This window comes from Cetorhinus maximus, chromosome 5 (assembly GCF_964194155.1).
Source record: "Cetorhinus maximus chromosome 5, sCetMax3.hap1.1, whole genome shotgun sequence".
In the NCBI taxonomy this organism is placed as follows: domain Eukaryota; kingdom Metazoa; phylum Chordata; class Chondrichthyes; order Lamniformes; family Cetorhinidae; genus Cetorhinus; species Cetorhinus maximus.
This window is the reverse complement of record NC_135883.1, coordinates 168571179-168593593: the sequence shown is the minus strand read 5'-3', so window position 1 is coordinate 168593593 and position 22415 is coordinate 168571179. Positions and strand designations below refer to the sequence as shown.

Sequence of the window (22415 nt, the reverse complement as noted above, 5' to 3'; positions counted from 1 at the left end):
TGTCTTTAACTCAGCAAAAAATATTTCATTTAAGTCTACTGCCCAATTGTCCTTTTCATTTGTTTTGGCGTAACTCGATCCTCAAGCTCATTTTCCGAAATCATTTTGACTTAGCAAAGTCAAAATTGCATTTTTGTTCATTAACATCACTCCTTCTCTGGTCAAAATCTCTTTTTGCCATTTTTTAAAAAATCATTCACGGGATGTGGGCTTCGCTGGCTGGGCCAGCGTTTATTGCCCATCCCCAGTTGCCCTTGAGAAGGTGGTGGTGAGCTGCCTTCTTGAACCATTGCAGCCCATGTGGTGTAGGTACGCCCCCAGTGCTGTTAGGAAGGGAGTTCCAGGAATTTGATCCAGCGACAGTGAGGGAACGGTGATATATTTCCAAGTCAGGATGGTCAGTGACTTGGAGGGTGCTGGTGCTGTTCAGATCTATCTGTTGCCCTTGTCCTTCTAGGTGGTAGTGGTTGTGGGTTTGGAAGGTGCTGTCTAAGGAGCCTTGGTGAATTCCTGCAGTGCATCTTGTAGATGGTACGTATTGCTACTGTGCATCGGTGCTGGGGGGTGTGAATGTTTGAGGATGTAGTGCCAATCAAGCGGACTGCTTTGTCTTGGACGGAGTCCAGCTTTATCAGTGTTGTGGGAGTATTCCATCACATTCCTACATGCCTTGTAGATGGCGGACAGGCTTTGGTGAGTCAGGAGGTGAGTTACACGTCGCACGATTCCCAGCCTCTAACCTGACCTTGTAGTCACAGTATTGATATGGCTAGTCCAGTTCAGTTTCTTGTCAATGGTAACCCCCAGGGTGTTGATAGTGGGGGATTCAATGATGGAAATGTCATTGAACATCAAGGGGCGATGGTTGGATTCTCTTTTGTTGGAGATGTTCATTGCCTGACACTTGTGTGGCGCGAATGTTATTTGCCACTTGGCAGCCCAAACCTGGATATTGTCCAGCATTGCTGCATTTGGACATGGACTGCTTCAGTATCTGAGGAGTTGCGAATGGTGCTGAACATTGTGCAATCAGCGAACATCCCCACTTCTGACCTTATGATGGAAGGATGTTCATTGATGAAGCATCTGAAGATGTTTGGGCTGAGGACACTACCCTGAGGAACTCCTGCAGTGATGTCCTGGATCTGAAATGACTGACCTCCAACAACCACAATCATCTTCCTTTGTGCTAGGTATGACTCCAACCAGCGGAGAGTTTTACCCCTGATTCCCATTGACCCGAGTTTTGCTAGGGCTCCTTGATGTCACACTCAGTCAAATGCTGCCTTGATGTCAAGGGCAGTCACTCTCACCTCACCTCAGGAGTTCAGCTCTTTTGTCCATGTTTGAATCAAGGCTGTAATGAGGTCAGGAGCTGAGTGGCCCTGGCGGAACCCAAACTGGGCATCAGTGAGCATGCTATTGCTAAACAAGTGCTGCTTGATAGCACTGTTTATGACCCCTTCCATTATTTTACTGATAATGGAGAGTAGACTGATGGGGCAGTAATTGATCGGGTTGGATTTGTCCTGCTTTTTGTGTACAGGACATAGCTGGGCAATTTTCGACATAGCCGGGTAGATGCCGGTGTTGTAGCTGCATTGGAACAGCTTGGCTAGGGGCGCGGCAAGTTCTGCAACACAAGTCTTCAGTACTATTGCTGGAATATTGTCAGAGCCATAGCCTTTGCAGTATCATGTGCCTTCAGCTGCTTCTTGATATCACGTGGAGTGAATCGAATTGGCTGAAGACTGGCATCTGTGATGCTGGGGACTTCCAGAGGAGGCTGAGATGAATCATCCACTCGCACCTCTGGCTGAAGATTGTTGCGAGTGCTTCAGCCTTATCTTTTGCACTGCTGTGCTGGGCTCCTCCATCATTGAGGATGGGGATATTTGTGGAGCCACCTCCTCCAGTGAGTTGTTTAACTGCCCACCACCATTCATGACTGGATGTGAAAGAACTGCAGAGCTTAGATCTGATCGGTTAGTTGTGGGGTCGTTTAGCTCTGTCTACCACTTGCCGCTTATACTGTTTGGCACGCAAGTAGCCCTGTTTTATAGCTTCACCAAGTTGACACCTCATTTTTAGGTATGCCTGGTGCTGCTCCTGGCATGCCCTCCAGTATTCTTCATTGAACCAGGGTTGATCCCCTGGCTTGATGGTAATGGTCGGGTGGAGGGCCATGAGGTTACAGATTGTGTTCGAGTACAATTCTGCTGCTGTTGATGGCCCACAGCGCCTCATGGATGCCCAACCTTGAGTTGCTAGAACTGTTCAAAATGTATCGCACTTAGCATGGCGGTAGTGCCAGACAACACGATGGAGGGTATCCTCAATACAAAGGCGGGACTTTGTCTCCACAATGACTGTTCGGTGGTCATTCCTACCAATTCTGTCATAGACACATGCATCTGCGGCAGGCAGTTTGGTGGGGATGAGGTCATGTGTGTTTTTCCCTCTTGTTGGTTCCCTCACCACCTGCCGCAGACCCAGTCTAGCAGCTATGTCACTTAGGACTCAGCCAGCTAGGTCAGTAGTGGTGCTACTGAGCCACTCTAGTGATGATCGTTGAAGTTTCCCACCCAGAGAACATTATGTGCCCTTGCCACCCTCAGTGCTTCCTCCAAATGATGTTCAACACGGAGGAGCACTGATTCAGCAGCTGAGGGAGGGCGGTACATGGTAATCAGCAGGAGGTTTCCTTGCCCATGTTTGACCTGATGCCATGAGACTTCATGGGGTCCTGAGTCATTGTTGAGGACTCCCAGAGCAACTCCCTCCCAACTGTATGCCACTGTGCCACCACTTCTGCTGGCGGGTCAGGACATACCCAGGGATGGTAATGGTAGAGTCTGGGACATTATCTATAAGGTATGATTCCGTGAGGGCAACTATGTCAGGTTGCTTCTTGACTAGTCTGTGAGACAGCTCTCCCAATTTTGGCACTCGCCCCCAAATGTTAGTAAGGAGGACTTTGCAGGGTTGACAGGGCTGCGATTGCCATTGTCGTTTCCGGTGCCTTGGTCGATGTTGGGTGGTCTGTCCGGTTTCAATCCTTTTTTGTGTCCTTGTAGCAGTTTGTTACAACTGAGTGGCTTGCTAGACCATTTCAGAGGGCATTTAAGAGTCAACCACATTGCTGTGGGTCAGGAGTCACATGTAGGCCAGACCAGGTAAAGATGACAGATTTCCTTCCCTAAAGGGCATTAGTGAACCAGATGGGTTTTTACAACAATCGACAATGGTTTCATGGTCATCATTTTACTTTTAATTCCAGGTTTTTATTGAATTCAAATTCCACCATCTGCAATGGCAGGATTAAAACCCAGATCCCCAGAGCATTACCCTGGGCCTCTAGATTACTTGTCAAACAAGAATACCACTACGCCATCGCCTCCCCATCCTGAGGATGTTATTGAGATGCTTTTTATGTTCGCACAAAAGGGTTTTGTATTCCTGCTTGGTTTGATCGTTAAACTTTCTATGATATTGTTGTTTCTCCAGTTCCCATTCAAACAGATCTTTTCCACCTGATTTTGAGCACTGCCAATTATATTCTCCCTGTGGAGCTTCATAGTTCGTTCCAACCCTTCAATTTTTTTATGTAATCCATGAACTATATAAGTCTACTCCTTCCCAGGCAAACTGCCCACTTGCGTGGACTCCAACTGCCGTATTTTGTATATTAGCACCGGCAAGCTCTTATAAATCAGTGTGTCTGGTCATTGACTTTTCCAGATCATTTTGTGTTTTCAGTCCTTTTTGTTGGCAATTCTTGATTTTCAATTCTGCAATCACTTTAGTTGTTTGCACATTATCCATTACTCAGGTTGATTTATCATTAATTTTACCTTTGTCAGTTCTTTGCTCAACTGGACCACAATTCAGCAAAGAATTTTTATTCACAGGAACAACTTTGGAACCAAGGCACTCCAGAATCAGACAGAATCACAGAATCATACATTGCAGAAGAGGCCCTTCGGCCCATCGAGTCTGCACCGACACGTGAGAAACACCTGACCTATCTACCTAATCCCATTTACCAGCACTTAGCCCATAGCCTTGAATGTTATGATGTGCCAAGTGCTCATCCAGGTACATTTAAAGGATGTGAGGCAACCCACCTCCACCACCCTCCCAGGCAGTGCATTCCAGACCGTCACCACCCTCTGGGTAAAAACGTTTTTCCTCACTTCACATCAAACATCTTCTCTCTCCTTTCGTCCAGTTTGCTTTGAAGTTCAAGAATCTCATTGTTCTTTTCCCGACGAAGTTTTAACAGTTCGTTAGTTTTTGTTTTTAAATCTGCATTCAGCTAATTTTTCTGATTTACCAACAATTCTTTTCCTTGCTCAAGGCATTTTCCCTGATATTTCATAGCAACTATTAATACTTGAAGTTCATCAAGTTTGTTAAATTTGCTTCTACAAGTTTATCATTTAGACATTTCAAGTCCTCAGTCAAGTGATCTACTTTCTGTGACTGTTTCTCAATTGATCTCACCAACTCTCTTCTTTCATTAGCAAACTCTTCTTTCACACATGAAGGTTGGTTTTCTATATTAATCAGGTTTTCCTTCAATTGCTTGTTTTTCACCAATAAGTGTTTCACCTTTGGCTACAGTAGCTTCCTGAAGGTTGTTAAGATCAACATGATCAACCACCTGCTGCAATACAATCGCTACCACATTACTGTCTCCATTAGCCTAGTCAATACCCAGAATAAAATCAGCCCCTTCATTAGGTAATTTAGGAATAATTCCCACCCTAACAATTCCATTCACAAAGTGACTTTGTAAGTTAACTTTACACAAATAAACAGGTTCATAAATTCCATTAATATCCCTTATTAATAGTTTTATGAAGGAAAAAGTATCTGGAACACAATTTGTATCATCAGCCACCATCAATGATTGATCTGCCCCTGTATCTCTTAAAATTTTAATGTTTACTTATTTTGTTGGAGAAGTAAGGAACACTTCTCCCTTCAACAAAAAAATACCCAGACCCTCTGTTAGCCTGACTTCTTTCACCAGTAATCAAAGAAGAATTTTCTGGACTATCCTGAACCATATCCCCCTTTCCTGTATGTTCTGAGGGAACATGTTTCACCTGTCCTACTGCTACTGTTTTAACAACCATTTCTTTTTCTGATGCAACCTTTCCTGAGGATTCCTTAGGTGTTCCTACTACTGTAATAGGTCTACCATTTAATTTCCAGAAAACTGCCCTAACATGCCCCACCTTGTTACAATGAAAACACTGAGGCTTTCGAATGTCACTTCCACCCTCAGCACCTTCCTTTCTGACCTGAGGAGAAATTCCTGAGGATTCCCAACTGCCCCTTCTTTTCCCTGGCTACTTGCCTTCCTTTCACCTTCCCACCTTCTACCCTTCTCAGGTTTATGGGGATGACGGAAAAAAAGGTTTATATTAATGGATCAGCTCATAATCGCCAGCCATCTCTACAGCCTGTCTAGCTGTTTTAAACTTCTGGTCTTCAACATGGGTTCTAACTACAAGAGGAAGTAAATCTTTAAATTCTTCCAAGAGAATTATTTCCATAAGAGCTTCGTATGTTGTCCCTACTTTCAATGCCCTTAACCAATGGTCAAAATTACTTTACTTTACCTTTTCAAATTCAATAAAAGTTTGCCCAGGCTGTTTCCTTATATTCTGAAATTTCTGCCTGTATGCCTCAGGGATGAAATCAGAATAGCCTTTTTTACTGCATCATAATCCACCGAAACCTCTTCTGAAAGTAAAGCATAAACCTCATGAGCTCTACCTACCAACCTAGGCTATAAAAGCAATGTCCAGATTTCTTTTTGCCACTTATTTGCCTAGCTACTTTTTCAAGCAAAATAAAGAATGCCTCAACATCCCTTTGACCAAACTTTGGAAGAGCTTTTACAAATTTAAACATCTCCCCACTGGGTTCTGATCTGGAAATAGATCCTTCCTCCCCGACTGGTGTCTCTTTTTTAACTGCCAGCATTTTGAGCTGGAATTCTATATCTTTCTCTTGTTCCTTCTTTTCTATACTCACCATTTCTAACTCCATTTCCTATTTTATTTCTCTCTCCTGCCTTTCTGCCTGGTCCCTTTGGAATACCCTTTCTCTTTCCTTTTCCTCCAACTTAATCTTTTTCATTTGCAACTGAATTTGAGCCCGTTCCAACAACCCACCCCTTGGAGAACTCTGTATCTCAGATATTCCTTCCAACTTTAAATGCTGCGCTATATCTTCAATTATGTCTGATTTCCTTACCCTGCAGATAATCCTAATTGTAATTTATCTGCCAATTTTATCAAATTACTCTTGGTTAATTTCTGTAAACCAGTCAGAGTTATATTTTCATCTGTAATAAAGCCTTAGCAACCTCCAATGCCATTTGAAATTACAACCTGATTATTATCTCACAGCAACTCCAATTCCTATGTCCAATAATTCTTTACACCCACATCTTTGTTAAAAGGATTCACAAATCCCACCAATGTCAAGGATTTCCATTCCCAGGCCAATTATTATTTCCCATACAACCAACCACTGTCCACGTTTCAAATCTAGGATGAGCCGCCACTTTGTTATGATCCCCGCTGAAGTTACCCCTGGACAAGCCTGATCCCAGATTGGAACCCCGCTTGATAGATCTAACTTTTATTTGTTTGTGTAGAAAGTGTGAGGTCATGCACTTTGGTAGAAAAAATCAAAAGGCAGACTATTTTTAAATGGAGAGAGACTCCAATAAAGTGCAGCACAGAGGGATCTGTATGTTCTTGTGCATGAAACACAAAAGGTTAGAATGAACATAGAAGGCAAATGGAATTTTGGCCTGTATTGCTAGGGAGTTGGAGTTTAAAAATAGGGGAGTCTTGTTACAACTGCACAGGATGTTGGTGAGGCCGCACCTGGAGTACTGTGTACAGTTTTAGTCCCCATATTTAAGAAAGGACATACTGGCATTGGAGGCAGTTCAAAAGAGATTCACTAGGCTGATTCCCGGAATGAAGGAGTTGACTTATCAAGAACAGCTAAACAGGGTAGGCCTTTATTCATTAGAGTTTAGAAGAATAAAGGGTGATCTTATTGAAACGTATAAGATTCTGAGGGGGCTTGACATGTTGAGAAGATGTTTCCACTAGTGGGGGAATCTCGAACTAGGGAACATAGTTACAGAATAAGGGGACACTCATTTAAAACTGATATGCAAAGGAATTTCTTCTCCCAGAGGATAGTGAATGTCTGAAACTCTCTACCTCAGAGTTGTGGAGGCTAGATCACTGAAAGTATTTAAAAATGAGGTAGATAGATTTTTGGAATATCGGGGCGATGAGGGCTATGAAGAGCTGACTCGAAAGAGGAGTTGAGGCCTGTGGCAGATCAACCATGATCTTATTGAATGGCGAGGCAGGCTTGAGGGGCCGAGTGGCCTACTCCTGCTCCTATTTCTTATGTTCTAGATACGTGGAGAGTAGCTATTGGACAGAGTCACGGGAGTCAGCTGATGAACTTTTAACAAAAGAATAAAACATTTATTCAACAAGAAAAGATGAACTTTATTACAATACTCCTTCACCCAGAACTACACTTTTACAGATATATACAGATTTGTAAGGATAATACAAATCACAAAAGATATCTTATACTTTAATGTACACAGTAAGTACCCAGTCCATATAAACCTACGACACCCTGTGGTCAGACACACCACACTTTGACCTCAAGCAACAGGTGCCACCTCAACCAGATGCTATGGATCTCTCCTCATCTCCCCCAAGACGCATGTCACATCATGAGCCAACCAGTCTCACTGAATTCCATCCTTCACATGAGGATTTCCAATAACCACTCTCCAAAACCTTGCCTTGGAATCTTCTCCCAAGCTGATGTTTTCTCTCAGGCACCTTTCACAAGGGTTTACCTCCAGGGTTCCAAACTTTCCTTCTGATGTTCCTCTTCCCTGGGTCACCACATGCATTCAAACTGTCTTCCATGCACTCTCTCTCACCAACTCAGCCTTAACAGTACACCATTGCGTCACATGCCCATAGCAAAGAATTATAGACCTTCAGTTGTCTCCTTGAACCTTCTTGCTTCTTGCAAGCTGTTGTTACTTTAAATCTGAAGCTTGGAGCCTTTACCTCTGCCCCTCACTCCTAACTTTACTAAACAGGACCTTTTCCCAGGTTCCTGTCCTTCCTTTGACTACAAGGTTTCCTTTGGACTTTCCCCTCCTCCACCCTCCTGAATTTTTGGAGCTTTTCTTCACTTGGGACCTTTTTGTTCTTTTGGAAAATCTGCAGTTCCCTCTCCCAGTGTCCAGTCTCTCTGGGGTCCTGGCCTCAACTGAACTTAAAACTGCTGTTTCTTTAGTTCTGTGTGTATGCCTGTGGGAGGAACGTGCCTATCTGCCAGCACTGCCGCCCCCCCCCACCCCCTTCCGCCGTTGCTAGGCAACAGTACTATTCTTTCTACTCTTGTTTATTTACTTTTACTTTATAGGGGTCATAAACTTCCCATTAGAAATGCAAGCAGCCTTTTAAAGTGAAACAGATACAGACATACAAATAAAACTTAAACTTTAAAGCTAAAACTCATTCCTAACACCCACAAATACAAATATAACTTACTTAAACCATTTCTATTTCCTAAGAAAGGCCGGATTGTTCGAAAACATGTGGATCATCTAAGGAGTAGAGAGACATTCCAACAACCAGCCAATCCGCCTGTAATTAATGTCAAATCTTTAATCCCTGAGGTGACAGATCGACCTAGAATAGACATTTTGAACTGGCACTTTCTAAGGAAGTCCCTGATGCTGCACTCCCTAATCATGTAGATCCAGGGGGAGAATCTCAAGTGGTAGAGTTACACCACTCTAACCAAATTAGAAAACCACCTCAGAGACTCAATCTTTAATCACATGACCTGTGTACATATGTATATGTTATGGATTACAAAGTATTCTTTGTAATTAGGAAATGTAACAAAAGACTAAAGGGAGATGAAATGTAGTGATTGAAGGTATAACCTTTCCTCTTGCCTTTTGGGGTCCCGTGATTGTTCTGACGAATGAGCCCTAAACGCGGGTAATCTTGGGGCTGGAGCTTTCTCAACGTGGACCTGGTTCATGCATGTAGCTTCGAAAACAGCTCTGTAAGAAACCTATCTGGTACATTAAATTCATTACAGAGATGAAGAGGAATTTCTTCTCTTAGAGGGTCTTGAGCCTTTTGAATTCTATCCCGCAACAAGCAGTTGAGGTTGTGTCATTGAATATATTTAAGGCTGAGTTAGGTAGATTTTTGATCAATGCAGGAGTCAAGAGCTATATAGGGGCAGGTAGGAAAATGGATTTAAGGCCACAATGCAATCTGCCATGATCTTTGTGAATGGTGGAGCAAGCTCGATGGGGTGGATGACCTAGTCCTTCTCCTGTTTCTTATGTTTTTGGGGCCCTGGATGACAGGAAGGAAGGTGTTGAATCTTCCCTGCTTGCACAGGAATCTACTGTGGAATGAAAATAGGAATTACAGGTGAATGAGGAATGGACCAGCGTATAGCAGAGTGAATGCCATAAGACGAAGGGAGGAAACATGTGGGGGAGCAATTTCCCTCCGTTGAGGGGGGATATGTGGGAGCAGGGGCCAGCGGCCGGCCTTCCGATCAGCGCCCCTGGTCAGGGTGGGGGGGGGGTGCCGCCATTTTACGTGGGCGGGCCAATTAAGGCCCGCCCAGCGTGATGTCCGCAAGGAAGCGCTATACAATACCCCCTGTGCGGGCGGGGGTATTCCCTCAGCCGGGAGTGCACTCTGAGGCAAAGTGCTACCTCAGGGAGATCGGCTTCGATTCAAAAGTTGACAGAAAGGTAATAAAAAAATTTCCCTGGCATGTCCCCTCATGTGAAACTGTCACATGAGTTGGGATATGCCCTTAACTTTTATTTAAACATTTGATAAAAATTTAAAAGCCCTTATGAAACCTCATCCTGCCCGTGGATGAAGTTTCATGCTTTTTTCGAGGTCGCCTGGGTTCCTGGCCTGCCCGCCAACCCTAAGTTTGGACGAGCAGGTCCATCAATCAAGTTAATTAGTTTTTTAATGGCCTTAATAGGCCGAACTGAAAGTCTAAATGATGCCAGATGATGTCGGGACGCATGCCTGATGTATCCCCGTTCATTTGACGTGTCGGCAAGTGGGCCCCGCCCCCACACGCTGACCGGAAAAACCTGCCCATGTTTGGTGGTGGCAGCGCACTGGGGGAGGTGACCTGTTGAATGCAGAGGCTAGTGGGACAGAAGGTTTAGATAAAGGGAACCCTGGGAGTGAAAGGGTGGGTTGAGAGTAGAAATTCGGGAAATGACTGGACGTGAACAAGGGCTCTTTCATACATAGTGGAGGGGAATCTTGGTTCAGGGAAATGAAGACATATCTTAAAGCACTTGTACATAAGGTGACATCAATAAATGGTAAAAGTAATGAAGGAGGCTGTTGTAGGTGGCCGAGTTGTACTATTAGTAATAGAGTTGAACTGCAGACACTTCTTAAGTGGAAATATTATTATTTACAACAAACTCAGCAGCAACTACACGTCTGCTTTCAATTCCAACTGTATCTCTACACTGTCTTCTGAGGTAGCCTGCACTACTATAGATCATGTGATCTTTCCTAACAAGTATTATTCCTAATGGTACATTACACACTAAATAAAACCATAATTACTACATTCCTACCCCTTTAACTCAGCTATACATATTATATTTACAAGTACATATTTTTTCAAGACAACAAAATATTTACACTGGGTAAGGAATTTGCAAGTTCAGTCTTACAGGTGGTTTCCTGGTTCGTGTGGAACATCACAACTCTACAGCTTCAGTTTCTTTGTCAGGGACCTCCTTTTCCGGAGTTGCCTGAACATCAATGGGCACTTGCAGTTCTGTATCCTCAATTCTTACAGAAATATCAGACATGTCAGTCCTGGGTTGAGTATCTTCAACAGGAAATGCAGACCCGCTCATGGTCACTGGTGGAACCATATCTTGAAGATTTGTCTCTCTCTTCCTTAAATGATCCATATTTTACTGATGATCCGGCCTGACCTCCATGTGATAAGATAGAGGTCCAGTCACCGCACTTATTTCATCCGGTAACCTCTTTGGTCCTTTCCCAAAGTTTTTCACGTATACCTGCTCTCCCGCAGTAGATTCTCTCTTCTGAATATGCCAGTTGTATCTAGTTTTCTGGCTTCCCTAACTCCTTTCCACTTTGCCTTCTAAATTCGGCATTATTAAGCTCAATCTCGTCTTGAGACAGCGTTTCAACAATAACTCCGAGGATGTGGCACCTGTTGTGCAAGGGGTAGTCCCTGTAATGAAAATGAAAGTGTGCTAGCTTAGTTGCCAAGGAATCACCAGTTAGCTTTTTCATGCCTGCCCTGAATGTTTGAACTGCCCATTTGGCCTGTCCATTTGAGGGAAGGTGGTATGGTGCAGTTTTTACGAGTGATACGGTTGAGGCTGATAAACCGTTGAAACTCAGCACTTGTAAATGCCATGCCGTTATCGGAAACGACTACTTCTGGTAGTCCGTGAATACTCTGACATAGTTTCTCAATTTAGCGCTCGACATTGGTGACTTCACCTCACATACGTCCAACCATTTTGAATGGGCATCGACAATGAGCAGAAACATTGTTCCCAGGAAAGGTCCAACGTAGTCAATATGTAACTGCACCAGGGTCTACCTGGACAGTCCCATGAGTGTAATGGAGCTATCACTGGCAACTTTTGCAGTTACTGATATTGCACACAATGCTTTACCAGACTGTCTATTTTTCCATCCATCCCTGGCCACCATAAATAGCTGCGTGCTATGGTCTTCATTCAGGAAATCCCTGGATGGGCACTATGTAGTTCAACTAAAAGTGGCTCCCTTCCCTTTGGAGGAACTATGACTTGTGCTCCCCACAATAGAATGCCATCCTGACTGGTTATTTCATGTCTTCAGTTGAAGTATGGTTTCATTTCATCAGATACGGGCTCCTGTGACCAACCATGTAGCACTTGTCCTCGTACTTGAGATAGGACTGGGTCCCAGCTTGCCCAGTCTCTGATCTGTCGAGCACATACCGGTGAGGAATCTAAAAATTTAACAGTAAAGCAAGTTCCTGCGGAACTAGGACATGCTCATAATTTTCTTGTAAAGGCAAATGACTAAGGACATCGGCGTTTGTGATTTCATTACCAGGCCTACGCCAGAATTAAGGCGATGTAAGTATTTCTGTGTCTTCTTTCTACGTACCTTCTTCTTTCTAGCGCAGGCTTTAATCTTGGCCTTCTTTTTGACTTCACTATTGGCCAGACTTCTCTCAGATGCAAGCTCAACTTGTCTGAACTCAATGGCTAAGTCTCCCAAAACTTAATTATCTGTCTGCTTCTTGGAAAATTCTCCCACTTTTGCTTCCAAAGTCTCTTTGGCTTCATTTAGCTGATTCTTCAGCTCTTCTGTCTCTTTTTTGTATTTGTTTGCTGCCTCCTGGAAAATTGAACATTTTAGTGTCTTCTTCAGTTTATTCAGAGAAGTGCTGAATTCTTTCTATTTCTCTTCATACTTTGAGTGGTGCAAACTTTGACTTGAGGTAATCTTGTAATGTGTGAAGGTCTTTCAAATGGTTTTCTTTTTCACTGCAAAGGTTGCTCACATTGTCTTGAACCCTGTCATCAAGCAGGGTCTGAGTTTCTTCTGCTGTTCTTCCAGGTTTGGGCTGAAGACAGCCTCCATTTCTTCAGGTTGTTGAGTCCTTACGCACTCCTTTTCTAAAGCAGGAACACTTCCAGCTTCCTTTTGGAATCTCAATGGCCAATCAAGGTTGAGTTCTCTTAGCCAATTTTGCCCTAGAAGACTTGGCCCTCTGCCTCTCAATACCAATGCTGGTAGTTTTGCCGATTGTCCATTAAGGAAACCAGTTAGCCTGCTTATGACTTTTACTTGAATATATGTTTTTAGCTTGGCAGCTGTTTGTTCCAAACTTAATTGATGTTCACCATTATTCAAATAACTGAAGGTATGTTCCCCAATTACTGTAGTGGAAGCTCCCTTGTCTACTTCCATTTTAACAGGTTTGCTATTTACTTTCACTGTGACAAATATTGGTTCTGTCTTTCCAACTTTCAGATTAAACAATGAGTAAATGTCAGAATTTGTTGTTTCAGGCTCTTCTGCATTGTAGATTTCATTGGGCTTCTTCTTTTCTTTACAAGCCTGCTTGAATCTTTCTTTGCACTGACTCATTATATCTCCATTTCTGTGACAACAGTGCTGTTCAATTTTTTAAAATCGCTAAAGACTGATTGTAAAATTATTCTTCGATATTCTCCTTCAATCTTGTTGCTAAGTTTTTTTTCTTTATTCTTCGGCTAGCAGGGGCTGTTTCCCACTTCTCGGCAGAGTCTCACTTTTTTACGCCATTTTCGCTTGAGGTTTCCCACCTGATGTGGAGGACAGCGCCATTTTGCACACCCTGTATTGCTTGTGAATCTCTTACAGCTCTTTCCATGGCTAGTGCTTTTCTATGGCCAGCGCTAACTTTAGCGCTTTCTTGAAATCCAGATTCACTCCGGACAATAATATTTTCTGAATAGTGTCCTCTTTAATACGACATCCTAAATAACATGAGCATGTCATTCAGTGTCGTACCGAACTCACAATGTTCCATTAGCTGCTTCAAATTTGTCATGTAACATGCAATTGTCTCACCCGGGGCTCTATTTCATGAATTAAACCTGAACCTCTGCATCGTGACTGAGGGCTTGGCTTGAAAGTTATCCTTCATGAGGTCCACCAATTCATCGAAATTCTTTGAATCTGGGGCACTGGGTGCCGTCAAACTTTGAATCAAACTGTAGGTTTTGCTCCCACAAGTACTCAAGAGGATCGCTCGCCTCCTCTCTTCCCCCGTAATCTTATTTGCTTAAAAAAAGAACATGAGGCGTTCTGTGTATTGAGACCAATCATCTGGCTGGTTCAAAAGGATCAATTCTCTCAAATTGTGGCATTTTGAGAGAGAATAACTTCTTTAATTCTAATGGAGCTCACTATTTACAATCACTGGGTGAGGTTCAGTGCCGATTTCATTTTAAGTTGATTTCTTCTGCTCAATCCTGTTTTATCCTTGTCACCAGTTTGTTGTAGGGTGGCCGAGTTGTACTATTAGTCATAGAGTTGAACTTCAGGCACATCTTAAGTGGAAACATTAAGTTTATTTACAACATACTCAGCAGCAACTTGCTTTCAACTCCAGCATCTCTAAGCTGTCTACTAAGGTAGCCCGAGCTATGCTCCTATTGGTTACTACAGATCATGTGATCTTTCCAAACAAGTATTATTCTTAAAGGTACATTACGCACTAAATAAAACCATAATTACTATAGGGGCTATTCAGTTCATCGTGCCTGTGCCAGGTCTCTTCAAGAACAATTTAGTTCTTCCCACTCCTCTGCCCTTTCCTTTTAGGCCGGCAACTTTTTCTCTGGACATGCTTAATGCCAGCATTGCTCTTCCATAATATCCCTTGAGAATGTGGTCTTAAACCGCTGCAGTGCATCTGATGCAGGTCTGTGGAAAATACCATGCACATAGCCACAGCATAGTTGCAACGTGAAAAGGCATGCTTAATCTACTTCTCACATTTTGGAGATACTTTGTCTTTCCTCTCGGGTAATTTGAGGTAGGCCGGGCACTTTTTAGGCCCAAAAGTGGTGATCTTGGCTCATTTGTGAATTTATGCAATACACAGTGAACAATTATCTGAACAGGATAGCCATTGTCCTGCAGGATAGCTTCGATGTGCTCTAGTTCTGTGTCAAGCTGCAAGGTGAGCAAATGGCTAGGGCCTTATTTACAAGGTTGCTGATGAAGCCAGTGTTCTCAGGTGTAGAGCCATTCAAATCCCAAAGTGTATATTGACCAGCGAAAGTAGGCTTGGAGTGGACAGCAGCAGATAATCCATTGGCAGATTTCTCAACTCGCACATTAAGGAAAGTGAATTTGAGCACAGGGTGAATTTTGAGTACGGTGTGGAGTGTATTAAGGTGTATAAGGAAACCTTTACACACAATTGCAGATTGCAAATGTATTATCTATGTATCAGAAACATGCATGGGGTAGGAGGTTAGGTTTTATTCCATCAAAAACAAATTTCTCATGGAATCCGACAAAAGATATTAGGAGCACTGGACCTTGAGGAGATCCCATGACTACACCATCTTTTTGGGCGTACATGGTGTCATTAAAACTGAACTTGTTTCGAATTACCTGGGAACTTTCATAAGAAGGTAAGAACATAAGGACTAGGAGAAGGAGTATCAATTCAGCCCCTTGAGCCTGCCCTGCCATTCATTATGATCATGGCTGATCTCATTTTGGCCTCAACTCCAATTTCCCGCACTCTCCCCATAACCTTTCAACCCATTACTAATTAAAAATTTGCCTATCTCCTCTTTAAATTTATTCAGCATCCCGGCATCCACTGCACTCTGAGGTAGTGAATTCCACACATTCACAACCCTTTGAGAAAAGTAATTCCTCCTCATCTCTGATTTAAATCTACCACCCCTTAGTTTAAAACTATGGCCTCTCATTCTAGAATGTGCCAGAAGGGGAAACATCTGCTTCACATCTACTTTGTCTATCCCTTTTAGCATCTTATATCCTCTCATCCTTCTAAACTCTAGCGATTATAGGCCTAAACTGCTCAATCTCTCCTCATAAGACAAGCCCTGCATCTCTGGAATCAATCTAGTGAACCTCCTCTGAACCACCTCCAGTGCAACTACATCCTTCCACAAGTAAGGGGACCAAACCTGGTGCGGTCTCACCAATGCCTTGTACAATTGCAACAACATTTCCCTATTTTTATACTCTAATCCTGTAGCAATAAATGCCAAAATTCCATTTGCCTTCCTTATTACCTGCTGTACCTGCATACTAGCTTTCAGCGATTCATGCAGGAGGACACCCAGATCCCTCTGCACTGAAGCACTCTGAAGTTTCTTTCCATTTAAATAATAAGTCGCCTTTTCATTCTTCTGAACAAAATGGATAACCTCACACTCATCCACGTTAGACTCCATCTGCCAAATTTTGGCCCATTCACCTAACCTGTCCATATCCATTTGTAAATTTCTTATTTCTTCATTGCAACTTACTTTCCCATCTATTTTGGTGTCATCTGCAAATTTAGCTATAGTACCTTCTATCCCTGAATCCAAGTCATTAATATAAATTGTAAATAGTCGGGGCCCAAGGACCGAACCCTGTGGCACCCCACTTTTTACAGCTTGCCATCCAGAAAAAGACCCATTTATCCCGACTCTCTCTTTTTTGTTGGTTAGCCAATCCTCTATCCAAGCTAATATAATACCCCTAACTCCATGTGATCTTATCTTGTGTTTTAATCTTTTGTGCGGCGCTTTATCAAAGGCCTTCTGGAAGTCCAGATATACTATATCTACAGGATCCCCATTATCCACTTTGTTTGTCACATCTTAAAAGAACTCTAGCAAATTAGTCAAACACGATTTACTCTTCATAAAACAATGCTGACTCTGCTGGATTGCATTTTGACTTTCCAAATGCCCCAGTACTACTTCTTTAATAATGGATTCCAACAATTTCCCAACGACAGACGTTAAACTAACTGGTCTATAGTTTCCTACTTTCTGCCTCCCCACCCTTTTTGAATTTCGGGAGTCTTTAGTTCTCCATGGCAACACCTCGGCCAATTAGAGTTGATTTGGAAAACAATGAGCACCCTTTTCTCCTCTGGCATAAATTATGGTGATAGTTTGAAATTTGGAATTAAATCTCCAGCAATACGTCTCTCTTTTCAGCAATATTTAATGGTAGCTAGATCAGTATTTGAGGCAAAAGGGCATAGATGTTTATGATGGTAGATTTAGATGAGAAAAGATGGAAGGAGGTTCACATGCCCAGATTTAAATATAATATACTCCAGTTGAGACCAAACCAGTTTTTTATACTGGTTCATCATCAAAACAGTTGTGATGTAGAAGGAGAAACTGTGAGTTTGAGACAACAACAAGGGCACTGGCATAGTTGTATTGGTGGGATGATGAATATTATCATACTGGAGAGATGACATCAATTTCATGCTTCACAGAGCAACTAACATCATCCCCAGTGGTCTCTCAGTAATCCAAGAAATGTGTTAGAGGACTTTTGATGATGGGGAAGTTCATGGAGCCCTCAAGGACTGCAGTGTGAAAGGATAAACTGAATAGCACCATGATATAGGAGCCCATTCAAGTTGGGAAAGTGAAAAGAAATGTAATATAAGAGAGTGCAGTCAGGGAAATAGATACTGTTTTTTTGAAACTGAGACTGGGAGTTACGAAGGTAGTATTGCCTCCCTGCTTTTGTACTCAATCCCTAATGACTGGAATGGGAGGAGTGTGCAGTTCATCTAGTCCTACTACTCTACAGTTTGCACCATTAGTGTAAATGTTTAATTCACTCACCAAAATGGCCAATTGTTTACCTTCACTACCCTTAGACCCGACTTTAACCAGGCTTTGTTCAATAAACTCAATGATTGATTTATTATAAAGGAAACTTGTATAAAACAAGTTGCAACAACTGGTTAAGTCACAATTTGTAATCTGGAAGTGTAACTATCTAACCCTGCACGCACAACAAGCAAATAGGGTCTCTGTAAATATTGGAGGTTAAAGACTTTACCCTTTCCATAGTTTGCAGAATTTGACAACGTCGATCTGGTGTTCCCTCCTGTAAAGACGGATCGCCAATCCCAGTAGAGGCTCTCACCTGCGGAGCTTCAGCATGGAGGTTCTTGGGCTCTTCTTCTCATTTCAGCCTCTCTGCTTTCAAATACAGACAATTTCCACTGAGATGAGGATTCCTAGCTGGAAACTGATAACTGATAACCACACAGTGTTCAGGCTAGGCAAGGAGAGCGTGAGATGGGCAGCATTTCCCCTTCAGTTCATTCCCAACTGATATCAGAAAAACAAGTTCAGAACCTAAAACTCATCTCCATCAGGCGATTTGTAATAAATCAGTAGGGCCTTTGCCTTTAATTCCCCCCCCACCCCGAACAATTAAAGTAATTGTGGCTTAAATAAGCAAATAACTCTCCTCCCCACTCTCCTCCTCAAGTGCCATGCTGGTCATTTAGCTGAAGTCATGTAATTTCTTGGAAAAGGCCAAGGTGAGCTTATTGTCCAAGGTGAGCTTATGGGGCAGAATTTTCTGCCTGTCCAACGGCCCAACCCAATCTCCGGTGGGAGGGGAGCCAATCCCTGCTGGAGAAGCGGGCCGTGCCGCCATTTTACGTGGGCGGGCCAATTAAGGCCCGTCCAGCGTGACGTCTGGCAGGAAGCGCTATGCGCTTCCTGTGCAGGCGGGGGGGGGGGGGGATTCCCTGAAAGTAAGAGTGCGCTCTTTCGTGCATGCGCACAAAAGAGCGCACATCTCCCTAAGGCTAAGTGCAGCCTCCGGGAGATCGCTTCCACTTTGAACAATATTAAAAATATTTTTTAAAATTCCCTAACATGTCCCCCTCATGTGACAATGTCATATGAGATGGGACATGTTCATAATTTACAGATTAACTTTATCAAAATTTTTAACACCCTGCATGAAACCTCATCCCGCCACTGGATGAGGTTTCATGTTCTTTCTATTTGCCGCCGGGTTAACGTTGGACGGGCAGGTCCTTTAATTGTTTAAATGATCCTGTCAATGGCCTCAGTTGGCCATTGACAGGTCGGCAGGCCCGCAGCTGATTTTGCTGCGCCCCTGCCCCATGCTCGCTGACGGCAAAATTTTGCCCATGATCTTTTAAAAAAACATTCCAAGTCAGTTCCTAATTGTCCAAAGAATGCAATGTCCTTCCAAATTTTAAGGAAATATAGTTCTTGAAGATATGTTTTCCCCAACAATCTCTATTTATAAAGCCCAAGTTCTTATATGCTTTGCTAACCACTCTCTCAATATGTCCTGCTACCTTCAGTGGTCTATGCACATAAACCCTAGGTCCCTGTGCCCCTGCACACTCTTTAGAACTGTGCTATTCAGTCAATTTGCCTCTCCCTATCCCTTCTTGAAAATGCATCACCTCACACTTCTAGGTATTGGTTTTTTTGCCACTTGTCTGCTCATTCAGCTTGCCAATCTATGTCCTGTTTCAGTCGAATTGTGTCATCCATTCCTCCATGTTAGCCATTCCTCAAAGTTTGGTATCATCAATGAATTTTGGAATCCAATTCTGTATTCCAATATCAAGTCCTCTATACTCAAAAAGCAGTAGTCCTAGCACTGACTCTTGGGGGGAACACCACTATCTACAACTTCCTGTCTGAGAAACCATTTACCACAGTTTGGCTTTTTCCTGTCCAAATCTTGGACTGTAGATTGTAAAATACACTATTTTAGCTATCAATTTGTTGTCTGACTTGTTCATTTTATAATTCTGCTTGTCTTGTACAGCATTACCAGATTTGTAAAGAAAATCCACCCCTTGCTAGAAACATGCCTCCTATAGCTGGAAAGATACTGTGGGTGAGACAGCTCTTCAGACGCATATTTGAGCCCATAGACTATTTCTATGTAAGTCATTCTATTATGTAATGATTTAACAGTAATAGAATTGAATTTTTAAAAAAAATTATTCTTTTTTCTTGCTTGATTCCAAAGTTCAAGCCTTGAATTCTGGGGTTCTTACGATTCCTTGCCATTGAATTGCAGTTGCGTTGTTCATCAAGGTATCACTGTAACCTAATGTTAACTCACATCTTACATCACAGTGATTTGGGGATTGGACACATCTTGTTCATTAATGTCCTTTAGGAAAGGAAAGTTGCAATGCTTACTCGGTCTGGTCTACATTTGACTCCAGATCCAAAGCGTTAATGCCCTCTGAATTTGCATAGCAAGCCACAGTTGGAGTACACTGTTACAGAAAAGGTGAATAAGAATAAAAGCAGATGGGCCACTGGGAATCGACCAAGACACAAGAATGACAAAGGAAAACCATGCCTAGTCAACTCCACAAAGTCCTCCTTACTAACATCTGGGAACTTGTGTCCAAATTGGGACAGTGGCCCACAGATACTCACCGAATCATACCATAGAGCCAATGCCCCAAACTCCTGCACCACCATCCCTGGGTATGTCCTGTCCCACTGGCTACAGAACCACCAGATGTGCCATCCTGTCAGTGGTAAACTGTCGGGAGGGAGTTGCCCTGGAAGTCCTTAAAACTGACCCTGGTTGCTGTTGTCATGCTAATAGTTGATTGTGGTAGTGGATTCCACTATTAGATACTATATGATACTCTCCATTAGGGGTCACCCGACCTTGGAGTTGACGGTCAGATAGCACATGTTGGAACCTGCCTTGAAAGAATTCAGTTACTGCAAATATGTTAGGAAAATTTGTTATCAATAAAGTTAGCTCAGCCACAATGTCGACAACCTGTGTGCATCATTGAAACAAAAAGACAAAAGTAAACTAAATGCAACAATGGAGATTCTGGAAACCACCGACAGAGCTCAGTTTCACCGAAAACTGGAAGTGGTTCCGGCAGCAATTCAAGCTGTACCTCACAGCAGTGGGCAGTAATTAAAAAGACCCTCGGGTACAGTCTTCCATCTTTCTTCACGTAGCAGGGGAAGAAGCCCTAGAAGCCTTTGACACATTCATGTTTGAAAGTGATGATGAACAAAATGACTTGAAAGAAATAATGGAAAAATTCAAAGCCCACTGCAGCCCTAAGAAAAACATGAAAGATACTGACTTTTTACATGCATGCAAGGCAGTGACAACATTAGTCAGTACATAACTGAGCTGAAAAAAATGAGCTAAGTGGTGTGAATTTGGAGAGCTTGAAGAATCACTCATCCGAGATAGAATGATTTGCGGAATCGCGACACTCAGGGCTCGGTGGATGATCTTTATGGTGTCTCCCAATCAGCTGTGCACACTTGTGTCAAGCAGGTTACAGACGCTCTTTTCAGATGGGCATTCATATTCATTGACTTCCGCTGGGACCAGGCAAGCCAAACACAGCAAGCCAGAGGCTTCGCAACGATTGCTGGCTTCCCTCTCGTCTAGGGTGCAATAGGCTGTACACATGTGGCCATCAAGGAGCCAGCAGGTGAGACCGGTGCCTTCGTCAACAGAAAGGGATTCCACTCCATGAACATGCAGATAGTGTGTGATCACAGGATGCTGATTCTACAAGTCTGTGCCAGGTACCCAGGCAGCTCCCATGACGCCTACATCCTCAGACGCTCCTAGGTGCCGGGCTCTTCAGTGCTTCGGCTCGGCTTGATGGATGGTTGCTGGGTGACAAGGGCTTTCCCCTCAGAAGGTGGTTCATCTCCGCCATCCAATTTTAGAAGCTGAGCAGCGCTAAAATAGGAGCCACGCCTCCACAAGGGCTGTGGTGGAGAGAGCCATCAGTCTTCTCAAGATGCGCTTCCAATGCCTGGACCGCTCAGAGGGCGCACTCCAGTTACCCCCCAGATCGTGTCTCGGTGAGAGTGGTTGCTTGCTGTGGTCCACAATCTAGCACTAGAAAGGGGGACGCAGTGGACGACAAAGACACTGACGCAGTGCATGCGGCTACACACGATGAGTCCAGCACTGATTCTGAGGATGAGGAAGCACAGGGGAATGATGAGGGGCTAAACGCTGATCCGGGACTACACCAAGGAGGCAGGGACACCCGGGAGAATTTAATCCAATGAACCTTCAGCTAGCTCCACACAAATGGATCAGGAGGACCAGCCTTGCTTGGCGCTTCCATACTCGGCACTTAAGTGCTACATCTGCCACTTCATCAGCTGCAACCAAGGGCTTTGGACATAAACTTCAATATCCACTCAGACACTCATGACACGTATGTAAAACATACAAGTGCAGAACAAAGGAGCCAGGCACCCTCAGCCATGGTTTTAAACTGATGATGCTGAAATTAACAACTAGGACAGTAGATCAGTTAGCGGGGCACACAGTGAGACACTTCATCCCTTTCCCCCTGGCTCATTATGCACTCAACCTTCCAGAACCTATGGAGACAAATATTGCTGGGGTGGGAAATAGTCAGGAGGAGACCTTAACATTACAGGTGGATACAAACGGGCTGGTCAGATGGCCTAAGGAATGCCAAATGGAATGTTATGTGGATAGGTGTGAGGTGATGCACTTGGGCAGGAGAAACAAGGTACGGGAATACACGAGGAATGGTAGGACCGTGGAAATTAAGGAGGATCAGAAGGACCTTGCTGGGGATGTTGACAGGCCCGTTAAGGTAGCGGGACAGGTACATAAGGCGTTTAAGAAGGTAAATGCCATACTTGCCTT

At 43.4% G+C, this 22415-nt stretch overlaps 1 protein-coding gene across 1 annotated transcript in view; it reads left to right on the top strand.

Annotated features, from left to right (window-relative positions):
* Positions 1-22415, top strand: part of LOC144681151 (dynein axonemal heavy chain 8-like) — a 1659468-nt gene that overhangs the window by 303894 nt on the left and 1333159 nt on the right. Inside the window, exon 13 of the mRNA XM_078542878.1 lies at positions 19536-19655. Within this exon, the coding sequence (XP_078399004.1) occupies positions 19536-19655 (120 nt within the window). The remainder of the gene's footprint in view (positions 1-19535; positions 19656-22415) is intronic.